General features: G+C 44.0%; 2 protein-coding genes across 2 annotated transcripts in view; both read right to left on the bottom strand.

Moving 5' to 3' along the window:
* Nucleotides 1-15,054, bottom strand: part of tango6 (transport and golgi organization 6 homolog (Drosophila)) — a 27,822-nt gene extending 12,768 nt beyond the window's left edge. Inside the window, exons 1-14 of the mRNA XM_048257910.1 lie at nt 14,914-15,054; nt 13,699-14,369; nt 12,811-12,933; nt 12,420-12,594; nt 11,809-11,915; nt 11,534-11,696; nt 11,161-11,228; nt 9,235-9,347; nt 8,883-9,062; nt 7,840-7,966; nt 6,320-6,520; nt 5,153-5,287; nt 4,230-4,964; nt 2,820-2,877 (exon numbers count right to left, since the gene is read on the bottom strand). Coding sequence (XP_048113867.1) covers nt 2,820-2,877; nt 4,230-4,964; nt 5,153-5,287; nt 6,320-6,520; nt 7,840-7,966; nt 8,883-9,062; nt 9,235-9,347; nt 11,161-11,228; nt 11,534-11,696; nt 11,809-11,915; nt 12,420-12,594; nt 12,811-12,933; nt 13,699-14,369; nt 14,914-14,965 — 2,908 coding nt within the window. The 5' untranslated portion in view covers nt 14,966-15,054. The remainder of the gene's footprint in view (nt 1-2,819; nt 2,878-4,229; nt 4,965-5,152; nt 5,288-6,319; nt 6,521-7,839; nt 7,967-8,882; nt 9,063-9,234; nt 9,348-11,160; nt 11,229-11,533; nt 11,697-11,808; nt 11,916-12,419; nt 12,595-12,810; nt 12,934-13,698; nt 14,370-14,913) is intronic.
* A 1,940-nt stretch (nt 15,055-16,994) lies between these two features.
* On the bottom strand, nt 16,995-19,002 carry il17c (interleukin 17c). Its single transcript, XM_048257595.1, has 3 exons — nt 18,933-19,002; nt 18,533-18,759; nt 16,995-18,027 (listed from the first exon to the last, which is right to left on the bottom strand). The coding sequence occupies exons 1-3, from the start codon at nt 18,972-18,974 to the stop codon at nt 17,796-17,798; spliced, it is 501 nt and encodes a 166-aa protein (XP_048113552.1). The 5' UTR covers nt 18,975-19,002; the 3' UTR covers nt 16,995-17,795.
* Between the last annotated feature and the right edge of the window lie 1,976 nt (nt 19,003-20,978).

The raw sequence follows: 20,978 nt of genomic DNA on the forward strand, positions 1-20,978 counted from the left end.
GGGGGGGGGTCTTTATGGTGCCAAGACAAATCTCAAGACAGAAGCAGGAAAGAGAGGGAGAGAGAGAGAAAGAGAAAGAAAGAGAGAAAGAGAGAGAGAGAGAAGAGGGGAACCATGACTTCTACATGTTTGATGAAAGAGAAGCAGGAGGGAAAGCTCCGACGATGCTGATACAGAAACTAAGATGGAGATGAGGGAGGAAGAAAGGGAAAGAGATGGAAAGAAGGGAGGAAGAAAGGGAAAGAGAGACGGAGAGAAACAGGGACAATAAGTGAGGGGGACAGAGAAAGCACAGGGGAGACAGAAATAGCAAGCGAGAGAGAGATTAAAGAGACAGGGAGAAAAAGAGATAATAAGTGAGAGGGACAGAGAATGAAGAGTGAGTGAGAGGAAGAGAGAGAGAGAGAGAGAATGAGAGTGAGAGAGTGAGAGAGATTAAAGAGACAGACTGCAATCTCTATTCCAGTGGTCCCCAAACTACGGCCCGCGGGCCGGATTCGGCCCGCCACCTCATTTTAGGTGGCCCCCCAAAACATGTCCGTGGTATATAGGATCCGGCCCGCACGGGAGTGCGACATCGTCAAACTATAACCTCCGTAATTTCCCCCATTCATTCTCTATGGCGGGTCTTAACAGTACACATGTAATACTCTTTTTGTCCACGGGTGGTTGTTTTGGCGCTGTTTCGAGTTTGCCATCGAAAACAGAATGAAATGTATAGTAGGCCTACTGTACCTGGAAACAATGTAAGAGGCCTCTGCTGACTGCATCAGTGCTCAAAGTATTCTAAAAGTTTATCAATTAATTGTTAATAACTAACTAACTTCTATTCAAGTCATAATTCTAGAACTTTCTGGTATAATTATTTATATTTTTTATTCACTCATTCACATGTTCATACAGAGTTCACAAAGTTCTCATCAGGTGAGTGAAAGTTAGAATGGTGGTCATTTCAGATGTTTCTGCCACCACTTCATAAAACTCATAGTTTGAGAACTTTAAATTATTTGTAGGATATTGCTTGTTCACAACTTCAGCTGTGTATGCAAAGTTCAGAGTTCAAAATATACTTTTGGGACTCCCTGCTTATAGTTTTGAGAATGCTATTATTAGTATTATTTCATTTGAGCTACATTTTACACTGATATGGCAAGATGGCAATATAAACACAGATAACAATGGTATTAAATGGCTATAGCCTATAGATTAAATGTAATGGAATATTCAACTAAGGTAGACTGCCTTTGTTCACAGCGCTAAGCTATTTATGGTTACTGATATACTCCGAGTCTCTGGCCCTCTATTAGAGCCAGGCATAGTGAGCTGGCCCTCGGAAGAAAAAGTTTGGGGACCACTGCTCTATTCTATCAGGCTAGATTTGGCTTTTAGATGACAATGAGGAGCTCTTAATAGGAGGCTTGAACCGCACCAAGATGGAAAACCAAACGGCTGGCCAGCAACAAAGGCCAGCTTTCTGTCCATCAACAAATGGCCGACTTCCCCGATGCACTGCAGCAGCCCTCAACACGAGTATCAGTTTTCAAAGACGCTGACACACAAGTCACAAGTCCAAACACTTCCTACATGCTTCCCTAGAGTGCCTCGAGTCACCACAGCACATCTGACCGCCTGAAAACACAGCTGAGTGAGTTTAAAGGGACGTCCATCCTCACCCAAAAGCACACTGACACCATTCTGTTCGACATCCAAGGCGGTAGTCAGTCAATCAAGTGAGCAAGACGACCATAAACACACAGAGTCTGACGTGGTTAATGAGAGGGTCTGTCACACACACGTTCCAGCCGTCAGAGGCTCCTTGGGCTAGCAGCGACCTCCAGGGGTCACACGTGAGCCTAGATGGTGCATGGGCACCCCCAAACCTGACCATCACCTTTGACCCCTACATATTCTGAGCGACAACTGAAGAGCCTCCCCTAACGTGCTATTAGCCTAGAAAGAGTGCTATTTGGGTTATTTTAGAAGTCTGAAGGGCAGGAAAAAAAAAATCGCTTTTTCTTCAGTTTTGTGTTTCTTTCTCCCCTTCAAACACACATTCCCTGACACTGCAACCAGACCAGGATGTTTTCACACTCAAAGCACACCCTCACAGATGACAAGGTCAGGTCACCAGGTAAAATGTGATGACTACGGGCAACCTAACTTTGACATTTTTCCCCTCTCTCCATGGCAGTGATTTCAAAGACTTCTATAGAGTCTTCTTGTTGAGTGAACTTGCCTATAAAGCAATACAGAATGCTTGCAAAAATGGTATTTTCACCTCCATCCTTGTCGCATAAATGCAACAATCAATCATAAATACAAGCATTTTCCTTATTACTGAGTGACTAATAAAGTGCTTTTTTGGCAAAAAGGCTGATTGAGATCCCACTTAAACTTGGGTACTGCTTGATCCACAACGCAACTCACGTGAAGCTTACTGGAAAATTACAAACACTGATGGTGAAAACCAGCGTCTACCTCCACTCTATTATCATGCAAATAGAACATCTCACACACAAAGGATCAATGGAAGCGATGTATCGTGTCTGGGTTGGGAACGCAAACAAACACGCCACGCACCCGAGGTGATATTCATTATTAATAGTGAAACCTCTGCCTTTGAAGTTCAGCTGAAGTTCAGCTGGTTGACTCATCGAGTTCAAACTGTGTCGAGTTCTCCCGACGTTACAAAAATGTTGTCACACGCACGCACACACACACACACACACACACACACGACACACACACACGCACACACACACACACACACACACACAAAACCTATTGACCTATTGACACACAATGCAGTAATGTTTTACCTTGAATGGCTGAAAGGTACACAAAGGAGTCTTCGTGCTCCAAATTCTCCAGGAAAAGCTGTAGGTGAGAAAAGGCAGAGTAGGAGTTAGGGTGTGTGTGTGTGTGTGTGTGTGTGTGTGTGTGTTAGCTGTGTGCGTAAGCTCATTCTCTCTGCCTAATTAATAGATTTGGTAAATTTTCCACTAGGTTACTGTATGCAAATCAGGAGAAAATCCTCCGTCTGTGGCCCGGGGTGCTCATGAACAGGAACGAGGAAAGATAAGGTCACACAGCCAGCCATTTCATACTGTGTGTGTGTGTGTGTGTGTGTGTGTGTGTGTGTGTGTGTGTGTGTGTAGGCAGTTGTAGGCAGCGTAACCAAATGCCAAATGTAGTTTAAGTGATCAATGTATACAAAGTGAGTGATGGCAACTAACTTAACCATCTTACTCAAATTAAAAAACCAACACATTTACAATACACACACAGAAAGATATAGATGTCCTCATATTCTCTCAAAAGTCAGGCTCTAGGGCTTGAGTTGAGTGTGTGAGATGTCGTGTGTGGTGGGCGGTATGCCTACACAGGGTGGGTTAGGTCCATGTTTAATGGATGAGCACTGGGGCAGGGATGGGCTGGTATGGGCTTGGGGGGGGGGCTGGGTGCTGCTGAGAGAGGCCTTGTGGTTGGGACCCCTGGGGGCCGGTGGACACAGACTCCACTGGGGTTTGCAAATGCACTGGGTGTGGGGAGCGGTGCGGGTCCATCAGAGATCCACTGCTTCATCTAATATTCCCTGTGATAAGCTCTCCCATGTGGTGTACACTGTCCCATCGAGACCACCAGCCTGTGCTCATTCTTTCTTTCTCTATCACACACACACACACACACTTATATTCAAATGTACCCATGCACCCATGTGTATGTACCCATACAAACACACATACACACGTATGTGTACAAGCGCGCGCGCACGCACACACACACGCACGCGACACCCCCCTCCCCCCGTAAAACTGGCTGTATCTTGGAAAGTATTGATCTTACATAAAAGTAATTTTACAGTGTGTCTCCTGAGTAACATAGGTACACCTGGTATTTTTTTCAGAATTTTTTGAGACCTAAGTGCGTGGCCCTGGTTAAATTGACGTGGAATGATCTGGCTGTATTCACAGCAACACAGTGTTTCAGTTTCTAAGGCCAGTTAATAGAAAAACAGCTTGATGGGACAATCCAGTTCACCATTTCCCTGGGCAGTTAATCTGAAAATAGAATAAAGTCTGCTATTCTATACAATGTGCTCAGCAAATCACTGAACTACATATGACTAAACCAAACCAACACACACACACGCATAGACATAGAGACACACACAGACACACATAGACATAGACACACACACACACACACACACACACACACACACACACCGTCAGCAGTTTCTCCTGGGCCTCTAGCGCCTCCTGCTGTCGCTCCTGTAGAGCGCGGGTGAGGGTGCGTAGCGCTGCCGCTCGTGTGGGCACGTCTGGGTCACAGGCCTCTAGCAGGCACTCGGAGAGGGGCAAACGCCCCTGTGCCAACCCCTCACCCTGCTCCTGTCTCTGCCCACTCCCTGAGGGGCCACCCCTGGCTCCAGCAGACCCAGCCCTGGAGGTGGACACAGAGATGCTCCCTGCTGGAGGTGGGGCCCGACTCCCTGCGGAGGGACCTCGCACTCTTAGCTGCTCTTTGGATGCGGCGGTGGGCTCAGCAGAAGAAGCAGGTATACCAGGAGCCGCGGGAGTTCTGTTGTCGTTGGTTGTCGTGGAGATGGAGCTGATCTCAGTGATGAGTGGTGCTGTTCTTTTGGCAGGCTTGCTTTGAGTGTGTGCTGTGGAGGCTGATTTTGTTTTTGTTGTTGTTACTGCTGCTGCTGCTGTTCTGTGTTGAGTGCGCTGTACGGTAGGAGTGGCTCTGCCTGGCGCTGTGCCAGTGCCAGTGTGAGTGTGCGTGGCGTGATGCTGGGCAGCGCGGGTGATGGTGCCGGGCCGGTAGGCTCCGTGGGTGGCGATGGCTGCCCTCAGGTCAGTGGCCAGCTCCTTCACCAGGGCGTCTGGATGCAGTTCAGAGATCTGCTCCAGAAGGGGCAACAGTTTGGACATGGCAGAGTAGTCCTCTCCACTCAGCTAGGGGGCGACAGAGAGACACAAACATCACTATCACTGATCACCACACAATGAGAAAAATGTTATATTTCAATCAACATTTCAAGCTTTCAACACTTAATTTCAACCTTTCAAACCTTTCTTTTCAGTTTTGAAATATGCTATATATTCATCCTATACAGCTTAGCGGTAGCAGCCAGTAGTAGTACCTTAGTGTCTGCAGACATGAGGGCAGCCACCAGGCCCATTCCCATACGCAGGGTCTGAGTCTCCACTGGCCCCTCCCCTCCCTGCTCCAGACACACACACGCACGCTGCAGCATGGCCAAGATGAACTCCATAGCCTAGAAGGAGGACAACATGAAAATGCTGAATACACATTTAAACACATGCAGGCGGACACACACGCACACACACACACACACGCACAACACACACACAGACTAAATCAATGTCATGATGACCTACACCATCAACAAGATCACACTGTGTACAGAGTGAACATACATCACACAAATATACACAGACTCACACAAAACCGCCACAACTCCAAATTTAACACCACTAAAGCAAACAGACAAGTGTAAGGTAATTTTACATACACACACAAATGCAGACACAGAACAGAGGTAGTTAGTTTGCAGTCACCTCCACAGCTTTTTCACTGCACCCCTGGCTCTGTCGCCATGTGTTTATGTGTTTATGTTTAGATGTTAGTTAGAGCAATAACAGTGCAGTGCTATTCAGTCATCAGTTATCACCACTGCAGTGTATTCAGTCGTCTAAGGTAGAACACCGCCTTGCGTCCTGCAGTGCATCAGAGATAGGCAGAGCTATTCTTAGGCCTCCACGTCTAAACGTGTCCTGGTTTTGGAATCGAGAGGATTCCCCTGAGCTACGCAGAGATGGACATTAGCAGCTGATAAAGGAGAAGCAAAACGAGGGGATGAGCGCGGCTGACCACAGGGGATGAGTGACTGAGAATTTATCTGTTGTGTTCTACTGCGTAGCAGAGTGTTGAGTCAGAAAGTAAATGAGTTCTCCTCTCACAGCATGTCCTTTACTGACAACTGTGTGTGACCAGGTGACAACTCTTTTTAGTGACATGCAGGCTTTGTGACATTGCATTTTACCTCCAGGTTTGTGTGCATGTTCTTCACTGCACCCGAGCCTCTTTAGTGTTTCAGTATCAACTGGTGTTCACAGAAGTCTATCTGTATGTGTCTTACTTCATGTGTGAATTGTGTGTTTGTGTGAGGGGATGTCTATGCTTGTAGATCTCATCTGAGCTGGCTGTTCCGCTGTATTAACATAAAATACATATCCATATATGCTTAAGTTAGTGTGTGTGTGTGTGTGTGTGTGTGTGTTCTCACCTGAGCAGGCTTGCGCAGTAGCACGGTATGAGGCAGGCCTTCACACATCACAGCTAGCACTTGCAGCAAAGCCAGCTTTTGACCACGCCCTGTCACCTGACCAATCAGGTGCTGCTCCAGCTCCAGCAGTGTCATGGTGGACGTGTCCACTTCCTGCTCCAACTCTTCCTCTTCCTGTTCTGCAGTCCAGCTGGTCAGCTCCTAAACAAAACACATTTACATCACTGAAGTAATTTCAGTACAGAAGGGAAAAGTTCAAAACTAATCGTAGGAAATTCCAGAACAATACAGAGCTTAATGCACAAATCTGTAAAAACAGCGGCAGCTTATCTGCAGCTCATTAAAAAGTATTGTTTTGCTTAAACAGCTTCTTCAGTTAGAAAAATAAATAAAAAAACAAACTCAAATCAGAGTTTGAAAGGAAGGGTGTTTTTTTTCTGCTTTATCTCTATCATAATGTTTCATGACAGTACCACTCATCAGCCTCCAGAAGAGTTACTTTCAAATCCCTACATGAGAGCCAGCATGGCTTAAAGGTTTGAGGCTACGCAGCAGAACGAGAGCTGAACTGAGGCTGAACGCGTAGCAGCTTGATATAATAGCCTTTCTTGGCAGACGTTTCTAAAGGGAAAACTAATATTCAAATAGCATTTCTGGTCTTGCAGAACCAGACGGATATTGCTATATCAGATTAGATTAGATTCATCTTTGTTGTCATTGTGCAGAGTACAAGTACAAAGGCAACGAAATGCAGTTTGCGTCTAACCAGAAAGTGCAAAAAAGCAGAAAAGTGCAATGTGATATACAAAGTAGTCTGCATAGTCAGGACAAGAAATATAGTGTAGTGTAGACAGTAGTATACAGTTGGTTTACAGAAGGTGGTTTAGAATAATGTAAATTAAATATAAATATGTGCAGTGTATTAGCAGTTAGCTTATAAGAGCAGAATAAATATGGCTATGTAATATGAACAATGTATGGACAACATGTACAGATATGTGTCTGAAGACAACCTAAAGAGAATCTGGCCCAGAGTGGGGTGGAACAGACTTTACAGCATTTGAAATATCAAAGAAATTCAGCTCTATAAACAAATTGAATGCATTCAGAGGGTAGAGCTGAAAATAAGCAGCGCTTATTCAAACAGAAGAATGTGGTGACAGCACTTTTACCAGGTTATGGGTGTGTTTTAGAGAGCCGTTTTGGCTCCCCACCTAAGAACTTCAACAAGTTGAACGGCCCAGACATAGTCTCTCAACACAGACGAATGCTTTCTAATGCAGCTTGGAACACTACACACTGTATACATGTTTGTATGGGGTAGGTGGGGGAAGCTCCATCACATAGAGGTGACTCAGGGGTGTGGGTGTGTGTGTGTGTGTGTGTGTGTGTGTGTACATTATCAGTTTGGATCTTGCTCCCCTTCTTTGCAAATTTGGATCCAAATAAAAGTATTTGTAAATGTGTGTGTGTGTATTTGACTATATGTATGTGTATCCCTATCCAGCAGGGGGCAGCACCTGTAGCAGCTGCAGGAAGAAGTTTGCCGGCAGGTCGCTGTCCTTCATCTCCCCCAGCAGCTGAGCTGCACACTCCACACGCCACTGCTCCCCACTCACCCTCTCAAACAGCTCCTCATCCTCATCACTGCAGGAGCGCCAGAGAGGGGGAACACAGAGACAAGAGGAAGGAAGGAGGGAGGGAGGGAGGGAGAGAGAGAGAGAGAGAGAGAGAGAGAGAGAGAGAGAGAGAAGAGGGTAGGAAGGGAGGGGGAGCACAGAGACATGAGGAAGGAGGGAGAGAGAGATAGAGAGAGGGAGGAGGGTAAGAAGAGAGGGGGAGCACAGAGACATGAGGTAGGAGGGAGAGAGTGAGAGAGAAGAGGAAGGGAGGGGGAGCACAGAGAGAGGAGGAAGGAGGGATAAAGAGAAAGTAAGAAAGAGGGAGAGAGAATGAGAGAGAGAGAGGGAGGGAGGAAGGAAAGAGGATGAGAGGGTAGAAAGAGAGGGGGAGAGATAAGCAGCAAGGAGAAGAGAACAAAGCAGAGACAAGATGATTTATAATGCTCGCCATCGCTACCTTGTGCTTGCTCTAGAGTGGCCTCACACCTTGGGCTTCAACTGAACAGCGCTTTAAGACCATTTCTACTATTAATGACACTAGAGAAATCAACAAAACTACATTTAATTGAATTTAGATAGATAGCTATAGACATAGATAATGGGTGACAGGGTCATCAGGCTGATGATTCATCATGGATGACTACATAATCAGAATCAGCTTTTTAATCTGCCCGGTCGACATATTAAAACAATTAGTTTTAATGTGAGTGGCTTTCAAAGACAGTAGACATGTTGGGATAACATTGATGGACAACTTTCATTTGCAAAGTCCACAAAGACAAAGACAGGGCACCTGGAGTTATTCATACATTTCTGACAATGAGGAATAACCAAATTCTATACAAGATGTGCTACAACTCCGCAATGTTGCCCTTGTTCCTTGCCAATGACATCACAAAGGAAGGAACGCTCCTGTAAGCATGGCACTACGCTTGACCCACCTAATTGGCTCTTTGGGTGTGAGCACGGCTCCTCCCTCGCTGCCTGGCGAGAACTGCCACCCTGGTGCCACCCCTCCTCCTGCCTCACCCTCCAGCCCACAGAGTCGCCTCAGGAGAGCCAGCGCCTGCCCACTCTCTGCCTGGCGCAGGTACCAAAGCAGGATCTCCTGACAGGGGGCACTGTGGAGTCATAATGACACATGGACCATGGAAGGCAACATGAAGCAAAAGCAAGATATTACTGACTGTACATTTCACATTGAAGATTGTAGAATAAGGTGATACGACTAATTTCTCATTGGATAAGACCCTAATCATTATCTCAACGGGAATAGCGTTGAGTCAAACCGACCGGAGATGAGAGGCATTCTGTTTCGTGAAGCTGTACAGAGCAAAGATGACTGGAACTACATCTCCCAGACTCCTCAGCAGCGGCTCACTTGGCCTGTTCCCCACCACAAATATCTGAAAGCAACAAGGTCACAAAAATATGGCATGCTGCATATATCTCCCTTTCTTCATGTATAGTCGTCATGATGACATAGGCCTACAGTACCCTCCAGAGTTTTTGGCACCTCTGCTAAATTTGACTAAAAACCGGTATAAAAAACAATCAGAAGTTAATCAGAGTGTCTACTACTAACTACTTTCAGAAGTAGTTCATGACTTTCTTTTTCAATATGGTATGAAAATAAAGTCACACAGAGGCTAAATCCTCTAGTAATTTTTCAACATCGGAAAAACAAGAGAATACACTAAATTTAAATAAAAAGAAAGTGTGTTGACATTTGTAAGTCAGAGAATGTCTATGGCAACTTGGTACTTTGTTGAAAATGCCTATATTTACAGTTAAAACAATGATTAAAAGGTTCTAATTATCTGGAAATGTGACAAACATGCTTTGACAAGGACCCATGGTTATCTTGCCCCCACATATAGTTTGGTGGATGGTAAGATAGGCAAAAAAGTGACCTCACTGCTAATAGCTTATTTAGAGGGCATGCCAGGTAAAAGCCTGTCCAGTCATTTAATTACCTATGTAAACGGCAGGAGTTACTGAATGGTACAGTGACTTTGTCTGGAAATGTGGTCTATTCTCAGATGAAATGAAAATTGAGCTCTTTGGCTACACTTTAGGTGTACATAGAAGAATGGCTATACTGAAAAGAACCCCATACCTAATGAGAATTATGGTGGAGGGGCTGTGCTATAGTGGGGCTGTTTTTATTCCCAAAGGCCTTGGGAACCTAATTAAGGTGCATGGTATCATGAACACCAAGAAAAACCTGAACATTTTCAAAGGAAATCTGTCAATCTCTGCCAAGACACTAAAAGTTGGTCATGATTGGATCATTAATCAGGTCAATGAACCAAAACAAACGTCCAGATCAAAACAAATATTGTTTGCTGAACACAAAATCATGCTTCAGACATTGCCATCTCAGTCCCCTGATCTAAACTCCATAGGAAAACTGTGGGGTGAGTCAAAAGGCCTTTTCACACAGAGATCACTTTTTGCCGTCTTTTTGTGTCTGAAAGAGAGGTGAAAATTTGCCGGCCTGCTGATCTGTTCACATGATGCGGCATTTTGGGGAGCCAGGAGGCAGGATCAGCTATAGTAAATTAAATTGTGACGTGCAACAGGGGGCGTGTAGAGTGATAGTCGTAGCCTTATGTGCGTGGGCCTTTAGATACAGCAGGTGTGTGATTTCAAAAACCATGGCGGGAGAACCGACTGCACTTTGGTCAGCTTGCATTTGCTTTGCTCTTGCTGTTAGAATGTTAAATTCTTGCAAATCACGGCAATTTTGCCAGTGTGAAAGGGCCTAAAGAGGAGAATGCACAAGTGTGGACCTAGGAATCTGGACGATCTGGGGAGATTTTGTAAAGACGAACGGTCTTAAATCCCTTGCTTTGTATTCTCCAACTTTATGGGGTGTTATAGGAGAATATACAAGCTGTTTTATTGGCAAAGGGAGGCTTAAGAAGGTATTACAAGCAGGGGTACCAATAATTGTGAGCAACGTGTTTTTGTTAAAAATTTCCCTTTTCTCAAAATAAATTTGCTTTCCTTCAAGGTTGGATTTTTCCTATTTTTTTTCATTGTGAGATTACAATAAATAACCAACAGATTATTTATCTATACCGGTTTTAAGTCAACTTTAGCAGAGGTGCCAATAATTCTGAAGGGTACTGTACTGTGCTGCAATACATGATAGAAGTGTTCCTCAATTTAACCCTCATTTCAGGGAACCTTCACTCGCTTGTTTCCACTCACCTTGAACACGTCATCCACACAGCGTGTGAGTTCCCAGTCCTGTACAGAGCTGTTCCCGTCACCCTCCACTACAACAGGAAGAAAGGGGGGAGGGGGGTATAGATAAATAGAAGTATAAATACATGGTGCAACTGAATATTCAATTTGCAAACACAAGCAACCTTGTGTTGTCAACAGCCTCCAGAGGAATTACTTTCCAATCGTTATAGTAAAGCCAGATTGGAATGAGATGAATACTATATTGCATCATTCAGACATGCAAACCAATCATTGACCAGGACTCTCTGTGTTGCTGGGTAATGTCTCAGGCCTACACATTTTTTCTTATACACACTCAACATGCTGAAGATACTAACATGCTCAACATACTGACCTGGTGCTCTCCCACAACAGCGGAGAGGTTTGAGGAGAGGCTCTAACAGGAACCGCTGGGCAAATTCTGAACGCTCCTCCACCATGGTAAGCACCGCCCTGGTGGCAACACGCTGGAACTGCTGTGCTGTCAGTTTGTCTTTGAAGTGGAGGAGCTCTAGTACCTGGTGAGTGTGGAGAGAGACAAAAAATCACATACACTCACAGACATATACGATATCTAATGTTCTAATAACATCTCAACACACTTAAAATAGTAGAGTGTTGCTGTTTTACCTGTGGGCAGACCTGACTATAGTAAGCCTCAGGTGTGAGGGACTGCTGAGGACACGTTGCCAAAATACGTGCAACAGCATCACACTTCCTCCAGTCTGAGTCTCCCCCTACAGGCCAGGGCAGGAACAGCAGGTAATTACAAAATAGCAGAGAGAAAATGCTCTTCCGTATTTGCCTAATCTTTACAGTGTATACATTTTGAAAGCAAAACAGCACTACCATGGAAATAACAAAAGACACTATGAACTACATGTGTTGTTGCTTTACACATAATCAATGGCAAAGGCAAAAGGCAACACATGAATGTGACTCAACTACAATAATGTTGAACTTCCACATATTCAAGAAGGCTAGGGGTAAACAATAGGGGTCTGTGCAAGCATGTGAGGATGTGAAAGGATGAAAGATTGACAGACAGACAGAGAGTGGAAGCCTGACTCTTCCCCCTTCTACTACATCTCAACAGGCACCTTAAAGGTACAGTCCACAATCCCAGAGTACAGTTGTTGATATTTCATTTCAACAGCTAATCGAATGACATCCCTCCTTTCTGTGGTTCTGAAAAGGCTTGTTAATTGTCTGAAAGATAGTATGAAAACCATCAGCGTTACCAGTAGAGCCCTCCAGGATGGCGCGCACCACGTACTGGACGCCGCCGGGCTGCATCAGCCTCTCGGAGAGCAGCTGCCCGCACAGACGCCTGAGCCAGGCAGGAGCCTGAGCCAGAGGGGTCCTGCTCCCACTAACGGCACCGACACCACCACTGGCCCCGGGGCCCACACGACCCTGTGAGGGGACAGAGCAAGAGTGAGCCACTTTGTAAGAGGCACTGTATCTAATACATGCAAGTCAGTGGAAGAGTAGACATAATGGTGAGTTCAACACAACTGCCAGATGAGTGAATCTTTAAATTGAACATCCTGGGAAAAAAATGTGCTTTTCCAACATTTCCATTGGGATCAATCCACAGTCTATCAGTCTTCAGTTCAGTTCAGGTCATACCTGTTTAGGGCCACCTTGAAGGACCAAGAGCTCCTTGATGACGATTGGTTGGTACACTTTACCCAATAGGCTTTGGAGGGCCTTCCTGCACGTCCTGCGTTCTTCAGCATTAAGGCCCTGAGTCTGTCAAAGAACAGTACTATGATGAAAGGACAGACTTGACACACATGTTCAAAAACAGAAGCTCCATCTAGGCTACAGATTAGATCAACAAAGTTGTTGCTGAATTCCTTCAGAAATCTCTAGCTCACTTAAAACAACACTATGCAACAATTTACTATTTACTACAAACTATAAAAGGCATACAAACACAGCCCAGAGACTTATTGCCACTGCTAGAAGCTTTTTTTCTTAATTTTTTGCCCAAAACTATATATTGCATATAATGGTCATGACCATATATATGGTCATAGTATAAGTAAGTATAAGTATATATACTCGTTTGATCCTGTGAGGGAAATTTGGTCTCTGCATTTATCCCAATCCGTGAATTAGTGAAACACACTCAGCACACAGTGAACACACAGTGAGGTGAAGCACACACTAATCCCGGCGCAGTGATCTGCGCGCAACAACAGCAGCGCTCGGGGAGCAGTGAGGGGTTAGGTGCCTTGCTACTGGTCGGGGTTCGAACCGGCAACCCTCCGGTTACAAGTCTGAAGCGCTAACCAGTAGGCCACGGCTGCCCCCCTAGTCCACATGTCTGGTCATGGGAACGACCTTGTTTATCTGTCCTTCACATGACCACACAAAATATATTGAATGATGACACTGAAACTAGTTGGCTGATAAAAGCATACTTCAAAAAGTGGCAAATTGTTGCACTGAGTTGCTTTGAAGTGGCCATTCACTTTCAAAACGTGTGGATGGGAATTCTGACCACCTCACCTGTGCACTCATCCCAGCACTGCCCTCAGGCGGCGGCGGGCGGTATCCCAGCTGGCACAGGGCGGCCATGACGTCCCCAAGGTGGCGGGTGAAGAGTTCGGTGGCTAGGGACGAGACTGCGCTGATCTCCAGCAGGGCGGAGGCTGTGACCTGCAACCGGCGCTCGGCCGAGGGAGGCACGTCTCTCCTCAACGCGCTCTCCACAGCAGCCCCCAGCACCGACCGCCGGCCCAGGGGCACCCCCACGCCTGCCCCCAGGTATGGGCACAGGCCCAGCGTGACGGCAAACTGCAGCCCGGCGCCCACCGTCCTCTGCTGCGCCACGCTCAGCACGTCTGGGGGCAGGGGAGGGGCGGCATCGAGGGCAAGACGGCGGGAGACGTCAGCTGGTAGTGAAGACAAGCTCTCCTGGTCGTAGGATTCCCGAAGGCGGGAAAGGTGACGGGCCAAGGCCAGCAGCAGAAGCAGGCACTCCCGGGCAAAGCTCCAGGTGATGTCCTCCACCTGCTCGTTGGCCCATTCGGCCTGTCGCCGTATTTCTGCTAGAACCCCGAACATCTCTCCTTCTCCTTCCTGAGCCTGCAGGTGCTCCTCAAGTAGGACCTGATTAGTCTGCAGTGCATCCAGCAAGGCTTTCTGCTGGGAGTCATGAGCCTGACTAACAGAAACTTCTGAAAAGAGAGAGTGTGATGAGAAATTAGATTATCTGATACGTTTTATGGAAGGTATACAACAGCCTTGGATACATCTAAGGGATGTAAACAATTAACTTATCCTATTCTTGTCAAACCATTCAGTCAGTTCAGCGCTCTAGAATAAAATGAATAGCAAAGAAGAATGACAGTAGGCCTACGTGTCAAGTTAGATGTAGACCTATGCTAAAAATATTGCTTTGAAAGAACAGCGTAGTACAGACGAAATGACCTGTATAGTTGTCGCATTTCCCCTACAAAAATGATTTACAACTTCTGTCACAACCACCTCACAGACGTTAATCATCATACTCTCAATATTTCTAGCCAGCCGCCAGCATTACACCAATACCCAAATTTGCTGTTAAAAAACATACTAACTGTAGAGACAGTTCCGAAGTTAGTCTACGTGTTTAAAGTTACTGCTTAGTTAACGGTAACCAGGTTCACTGATGTGCATGACGGATATTCCCATAGTCTTATCCAATGTCTGTTCCATGCTCATTTGCTATAGTTTACTGACCTCCTACGGGCTTAGTTAGGATGCTCAATGCATTTAAGATGGAACTGGTCATTTTCAGTGTGTTGAAACAAGCATCGCTGCTATCCACTGTTGTGTGATCACGATGGTGGTGCAACCCATTGGTGCAACCACAGGCATCACTGGCAGAGTCGCAGGAAAAATGCGTCATTCAGTGTTTTCCTCTTGAGTTAAGGTTGTAGAAAACCCACTAGCTTCTGAAGCATTGGCGCCATCTACTGACAGAGAGGCGGTTCATCAGACCAGGCTCTTCAATAGCCTACAGGTGGGTCTCAAATTTGAATATCGTGGAAAAGTCCCCCCAATCTTTCATATATTGTAGATTGATTACATATAGAGTGAAATACGTCAAGGCATTTCTTGTTTTAGTGTTGAAGATTCAGCTTCTCAAAAAGCCTAATAGAATAAAGATGTTATCAGTGGCGTGTACAGACTTCTTGAAGGGCAGGTGCGAAAAAAACAAAAAGTGCATATTTCACGACATTGGTAGGGCACTACATCTCATTTTACTGGGATTTGTTCCTTTCCATTGATTGCAAGGGCACTTGTTTCTCACATGTAATACAATTTATAGGACTGCATTCCACTGCATTCTGTTCTGGAAATTACACCCTTTGAAACACTATCATGTAGAAGCAGCATAGAGGGCACTAAGTGTGTGTGTGTGTGTGTGTGTGTGTGTGTGGGGGTCAGTTCTCTAGTCAGTTTTGGCATGACGTGTGTACAGACATATATACAGGCGTGTGTACAGTAGTTTTACAGAATGCCATCATCACTTCACAACATCCATGGCTTTTTGGTGTTGCGGTCAAGCTGCTGACTTGCTACCCCGTAGCCCCAAGTTTGAGGCCTGACATGCTCCCTCTATTTGCTACAGTGTAAGCCTACCCCCTGTGTTTCTCTTGCGAGACAAATTGCTTACTAAACTTTCAAAAAGTCAGGTGCAGGTCTCAGAGGCATGTGTGTGCATGAGTGTGCATTATTGTCATGTGTGTGCATGAGTGTGCATTATTATACATACATGGGTATACATGGGTGTACATGCACAAACTCATGGATGTGTGTGGTGCTTGTGTGTGTATGTACCTTTGAATGTTTGGGGAGATTTACGGAGCTTTTAATTAACAGTAATTTTGATGATTTCATATGATAATTTGTATGTTTTAGTCATTATAACTTCATATCTGTAAAATATTGAGTTTCACTCCGCAATGTTGCATAGGGGCAACAACTGAATTTAAAACATGATTTGCATTGAAAACCAAATAAATCTTTTTTGTTCTAGTGCTAAGTTATAAAGATAGGTGTTTTAAATTAATAAGTTAGCTTTAATTCATAAAAAATTGAATTATTTCACTTGTTACCATTATGGTACAATGTTGCCTTGAGGCAACACATCTTCAAAATATATAAAAAATAAAAATATATACTGTATACATTATTATCGTTAAAGTGTCCCCTTTTAAGCAGAAAAACACTGCCAATATTTTTTTCCCTCGAGGATATAACATGTACCAAGCTCTGATCATAGGGCGAAAATGATTCAAAGGCAGGTCTGAAGCCAACAGTGTGCTCACAAGCTTCAAAGTTTATTACAGGAATCAACCAGTATAGTACAATGATTGACCTTTGCAGGTATCAAGGTCAATATCATGCTTGACATTTTGGTGTGTCAACACGAAGTACATCCGATGAAGAGAACAATCAGGCAGTTATAACACATAAATGAAAGAACACATTTTGTGAGTAAATCTTGCTTAGCGAAAGAGTTCCCATCTGAATAGCACCTGTTCTCAGGCACTGAGTAGCACACAATGTAATACCCCACATACAACTTCTAATGACACATAGATCAAATACAATCAATGATTTCTGTAACCCATGGGGAATTTGTGTAAGCAGCACATGAGATCATCAAAGAAGTGAGGCCAGTGAGACAGAATGTGTGTGTGTGAGAGAGAGATAGAGATAAAGAGACTATCACTATGTGTATGTGTGTGTGAGAGAGAGAGAGATAAAGAGACTATAACTGTGTGTATGTGTTTGTGTGTGTGTGTGGGGGGGAGAGAGAGAGAGAGAGAGACAGAGAGAGAGTGAAAGCAGGCCTCAAACACACAGAAAAAGGTTATTTCCCACTTCAGTATGTACTAGGCCCTATTACAAGTAGCCAAAATCATTCAATTCATCAAGTATTTCTGTTGTGGAGGTGATCAACTTTCAGTAACTTTGCAAGTAACTGTGCATGTAAGTAATACATCTCTTAAAGTAAACAGCAAAAAACGGCACTTGAAGAAAGAGTATAGCATCATGATGGATGCAAAACCATGATGATCCAAATGGTGTATTTAATGAAATGCCACTTAACACCACAATATATTAACAAATGTTTTTATTCAAATGGTTCTTTAGCTTCAAATGAAACATAGACATACACATATAGCTTAAGTGTCACAAGAGGAGAACATGAAAACCATAACCAATCTGACAACTTCAACAATATTGCCCATAATTTACAGGCTGCGTTTAGGAAAAGTTGACAAACAAATGTTGATAAATATAAAATACAAATAGCAAATGTAGGCCTATACACCAATAAATAATAACATGCATAATAAATAATTTAAATATGTATGAAAAGAAACCGCTATCACAGAAGCGCCAAGATAAGACGCCTTCAGGTATAGCCTACTTCTTATTTTAATGTAAAACATCTGCTATCGGCAACCCAATATGCAGTAGTCCTAGTGTTAGTAACTTGTTTGCATTTTAGAACAAACACAACAAAACGTGAAACATGTCACTACTTTTTTTTTCTTTTATCACTCTTTTAAAGAGTTAGTCATGAATGCCCTTATTCTGAAGACTTACGCAGACTTAGGATTCAGGCAGGTGCATGCAACTGGTACTTGGATCATTTCCGTTTTAAAGGAATATCGGCCTTTTTCAGAGCACTCCTTCTTCCGAACGACCAACATAGCTTGACTGACTGGAAAGGAGTTGTATTCCCTGTTCTCCTTTCCGTCTATGACACAGCCAGCGCACAGGCACTCAGCCATCGCAATCTCCTCCGGGTACCTGGTTTTATCCACGTCTATCCTGTAATGGACAGATTCAAAATTAGTCTCAAGTAAAAGTAGACGCATCGACATTAAGAGGTTGTCAATCACCTTGAGGTGCTGAACCTATATGCTATGAAGTAGCTATAAACACCGGGTGCGCAACTAAAGCGTTTTGTTAGCAAAGCACACTGCAACAATTATTTCCCACTATAATCAATGGAACTGCCGATACGAGACGCAAGCTGTCCACACATTCAATAAAATAGACCAGTCTTCAACTTGGACGCTCCAGTTGCGCGCCCAGTGTATAGTCCGATTGAAGATGTTCAAATCGAATGTCGTTCCTAGCCCCCTTGTTTCTTATAGAATTAATTTCAAATCCATCATCAGCGAAATAAATATGAAGTGCCTCGACAAGCAAATGAAGAGATTAACTTTACATTTCTTCGAGATAGCCTAAACGTATGCAGCAGTAGAGTGCAGGTGGCAAGACTGAGAAACGCCTCCGACTAGAAGAGCCTTTAAAAGCAAAAACGTTTTACCTGTAGCGCCAGGGCGAGAGGGAGCGGTTACTAATGCCGGATGACGATTGGAGCTTGAACTCAGGGCAACTTGATACTGGCATCGGTGGTAGCTGGTTACGCTGCGGCAGTTGTGGGTGTCGCCAGTGCCTGCGTAACACCTTGCAGGCGTGCTCCACTGGAAAGCATCCACCAGTGTCCGAAGCGCCGCATAATAATCCCATTGCAAGTGTCACAAGCAGAAAACCCTGAAAGGAAATTACATAATTAAAATGTCGCAAAAGTGAGAATTAAGCATAGACTGTATAGATAACCTCAAGGAATAAAGTAGCAGCGATCATATGCTAAAATGACTCAGAGGCATATAGGGCCTAGATGACATAGGACTGAAGGCAAAACAATATTTTTCTCGTTCACTTACCATCATCGTGTTCATATCCACACGAGAATTACAAGTAGGCATACGCAATGAATAGATTAGAAGTAGCCTATGCAATAAGCTCAGCAAGTCAGTGTCTTTGAGAGATGCCATGCTCACATCGTTTTATATGTTTGGGACTCAGTGGGAAATTCCGACTGAAGGAGGAAATGGAATGACAATATTGACTTCCTTTCCATATTACTTCCCACCCAATGCTGGCACACCAGCAGAGTTATTAGGTATACCGTATAGCTGATGTTTTACAATAATGAGGCACTGAATAATATACTGCTCAAAAAATTAAGGGAACACTTACAGTTTTCCACAATTGTTAAAACACATTTTTTGAACATTCCACCCTTTTCTCAATTCTCAAACTACATTCACAGAATGTCTGACAGTTCTTGCAAAATAAAACACTCGCCTCAAAAGTTTTACTTGTGCTCAGAACCAAACAGTGTCAGAGTACCGATCCAGTGTATGATTGAAGTGTTCCCTTAATTTTTTTGAGCAGTACATATTCGCACCTGGCTAGCCATGAATTAATAAATTATATCAGTATTAAGTAACAATCCTACACATCTGTGGGTGAAGCCAGTTCTTAAACCCTTAACACACACACATGGAAAATCACAACAAACTTACCAAATGACAAAAATGATCCATCCATTCAGAGATAAGGATGTTACAAATCCCCTTAACCTCATGGCCTATGTATGTCTGTGCCCTTGGGACACAACAGTCTTCTCACTCTGGAAATTTCCACAGAGGGAGACTTTGGATGAAGGGAACCATTTTCTCATATAGGACATATGCATGCTAAACATATCAGTAAATGAAAAACCTATATAAAAACCATACCACACCTCTAATTAAAGATTAGGCTATACATGTAATCTATAACTAACATGCATGCACACACACATTTCCCATGTGTAGGGCCCCCTAAGGTTACATCTAGCTGTGAGCCTACTGTACATATTTTGTGTGTTTGTGTGTGCACCTACATATAACACACAATTATATGTAGGCTCACAGCTAGATGTAACCTTAGGATCCCCTACACCTTGGATATACAGACAGGACACACACACACACATATTCTGCATGTACAGTAATCAGTTAACAGAAGTCTGAGCACACTTGGTATTGATGACAAATTCATGTCAGATTTCTTCTCCACACCATTTCTAATCAAAAGCAATCTGAGGTTACATAAGTGCATGGTCTCAGGCCGCTGGGACTTTTAACATGCCCAGACACTATGACTTTTCTCCCACTGAATGTGAGTATAATATGAGATAGCCCTGGCCATTTATTAACCCAAATGAGAGCCACCATGGGATTACCAAATTGGCCTGGATGAATGATTGTTGTCGAGATGAAGTACATAGTTGCACAGTTGGCACGGCGACCTAATGATGCTAGTTCTCCAGACTTGAGCACATCTGGCCCCTTCTTTTGGATTTGCAAGAGCCAGTCATTTCACATCAGATGTTGGCAGCAGGAAAGTGTTGCCATAGAAATAAGTAATAACCCAATTTAAAAGTCACTTAACCCTCAATCCAGCCTCTTTACACATTAATGACTCGGCCATACAGCTTTTGGGACCAATGGATCTATAAGTTCAGGGCAAGATCAGTTAAATATCCCTGCTGTATGTGTTTGTGTGTGTAACTGTAGATATACAACTGAATCTTGCTACCTCAGAACTAACAGTATATGACTTGCCATCATGATGGAACATAATAGAACACTGCGTGGATGAGATATATATATATAAGAAAAGATAAAAGAAATGTCCTTTTTTTTCGCTTACGCAAATATGTCAAGTTTTATCTCCAAATTCCGTGTCTAGATTTCTCAGGTGAGCTTTAATTAGAACCTGTGACTGTGGGTCTTTTAAATCAAGTTAAGATAAAGCTTGAAGGTTGCATGAAGTCCCCTTGGAATGTTATATATTTTTTTCTGGGCAAATGGAGTGAAACCAACTGTTCGACAGCTAATCTGTCCAAGACATGAGGCAGGTGCGTTTATAGGCTGGCA

This window comes from Alosa alosa, chromosome 11, assembly GCF_017589495.1.
Source record: "Alosa alosa isolate M-15738 ecotype Scorff River chromosome 11, AALO_Geno_1.1, whole genome shotgun sequence".
NCBI classification, from domain to species: Eukaryota; Metazoa; Chordata; class Actinopteri; order Clupeiformes; family Clupeidae; genus Alosa; species Alosa alosa.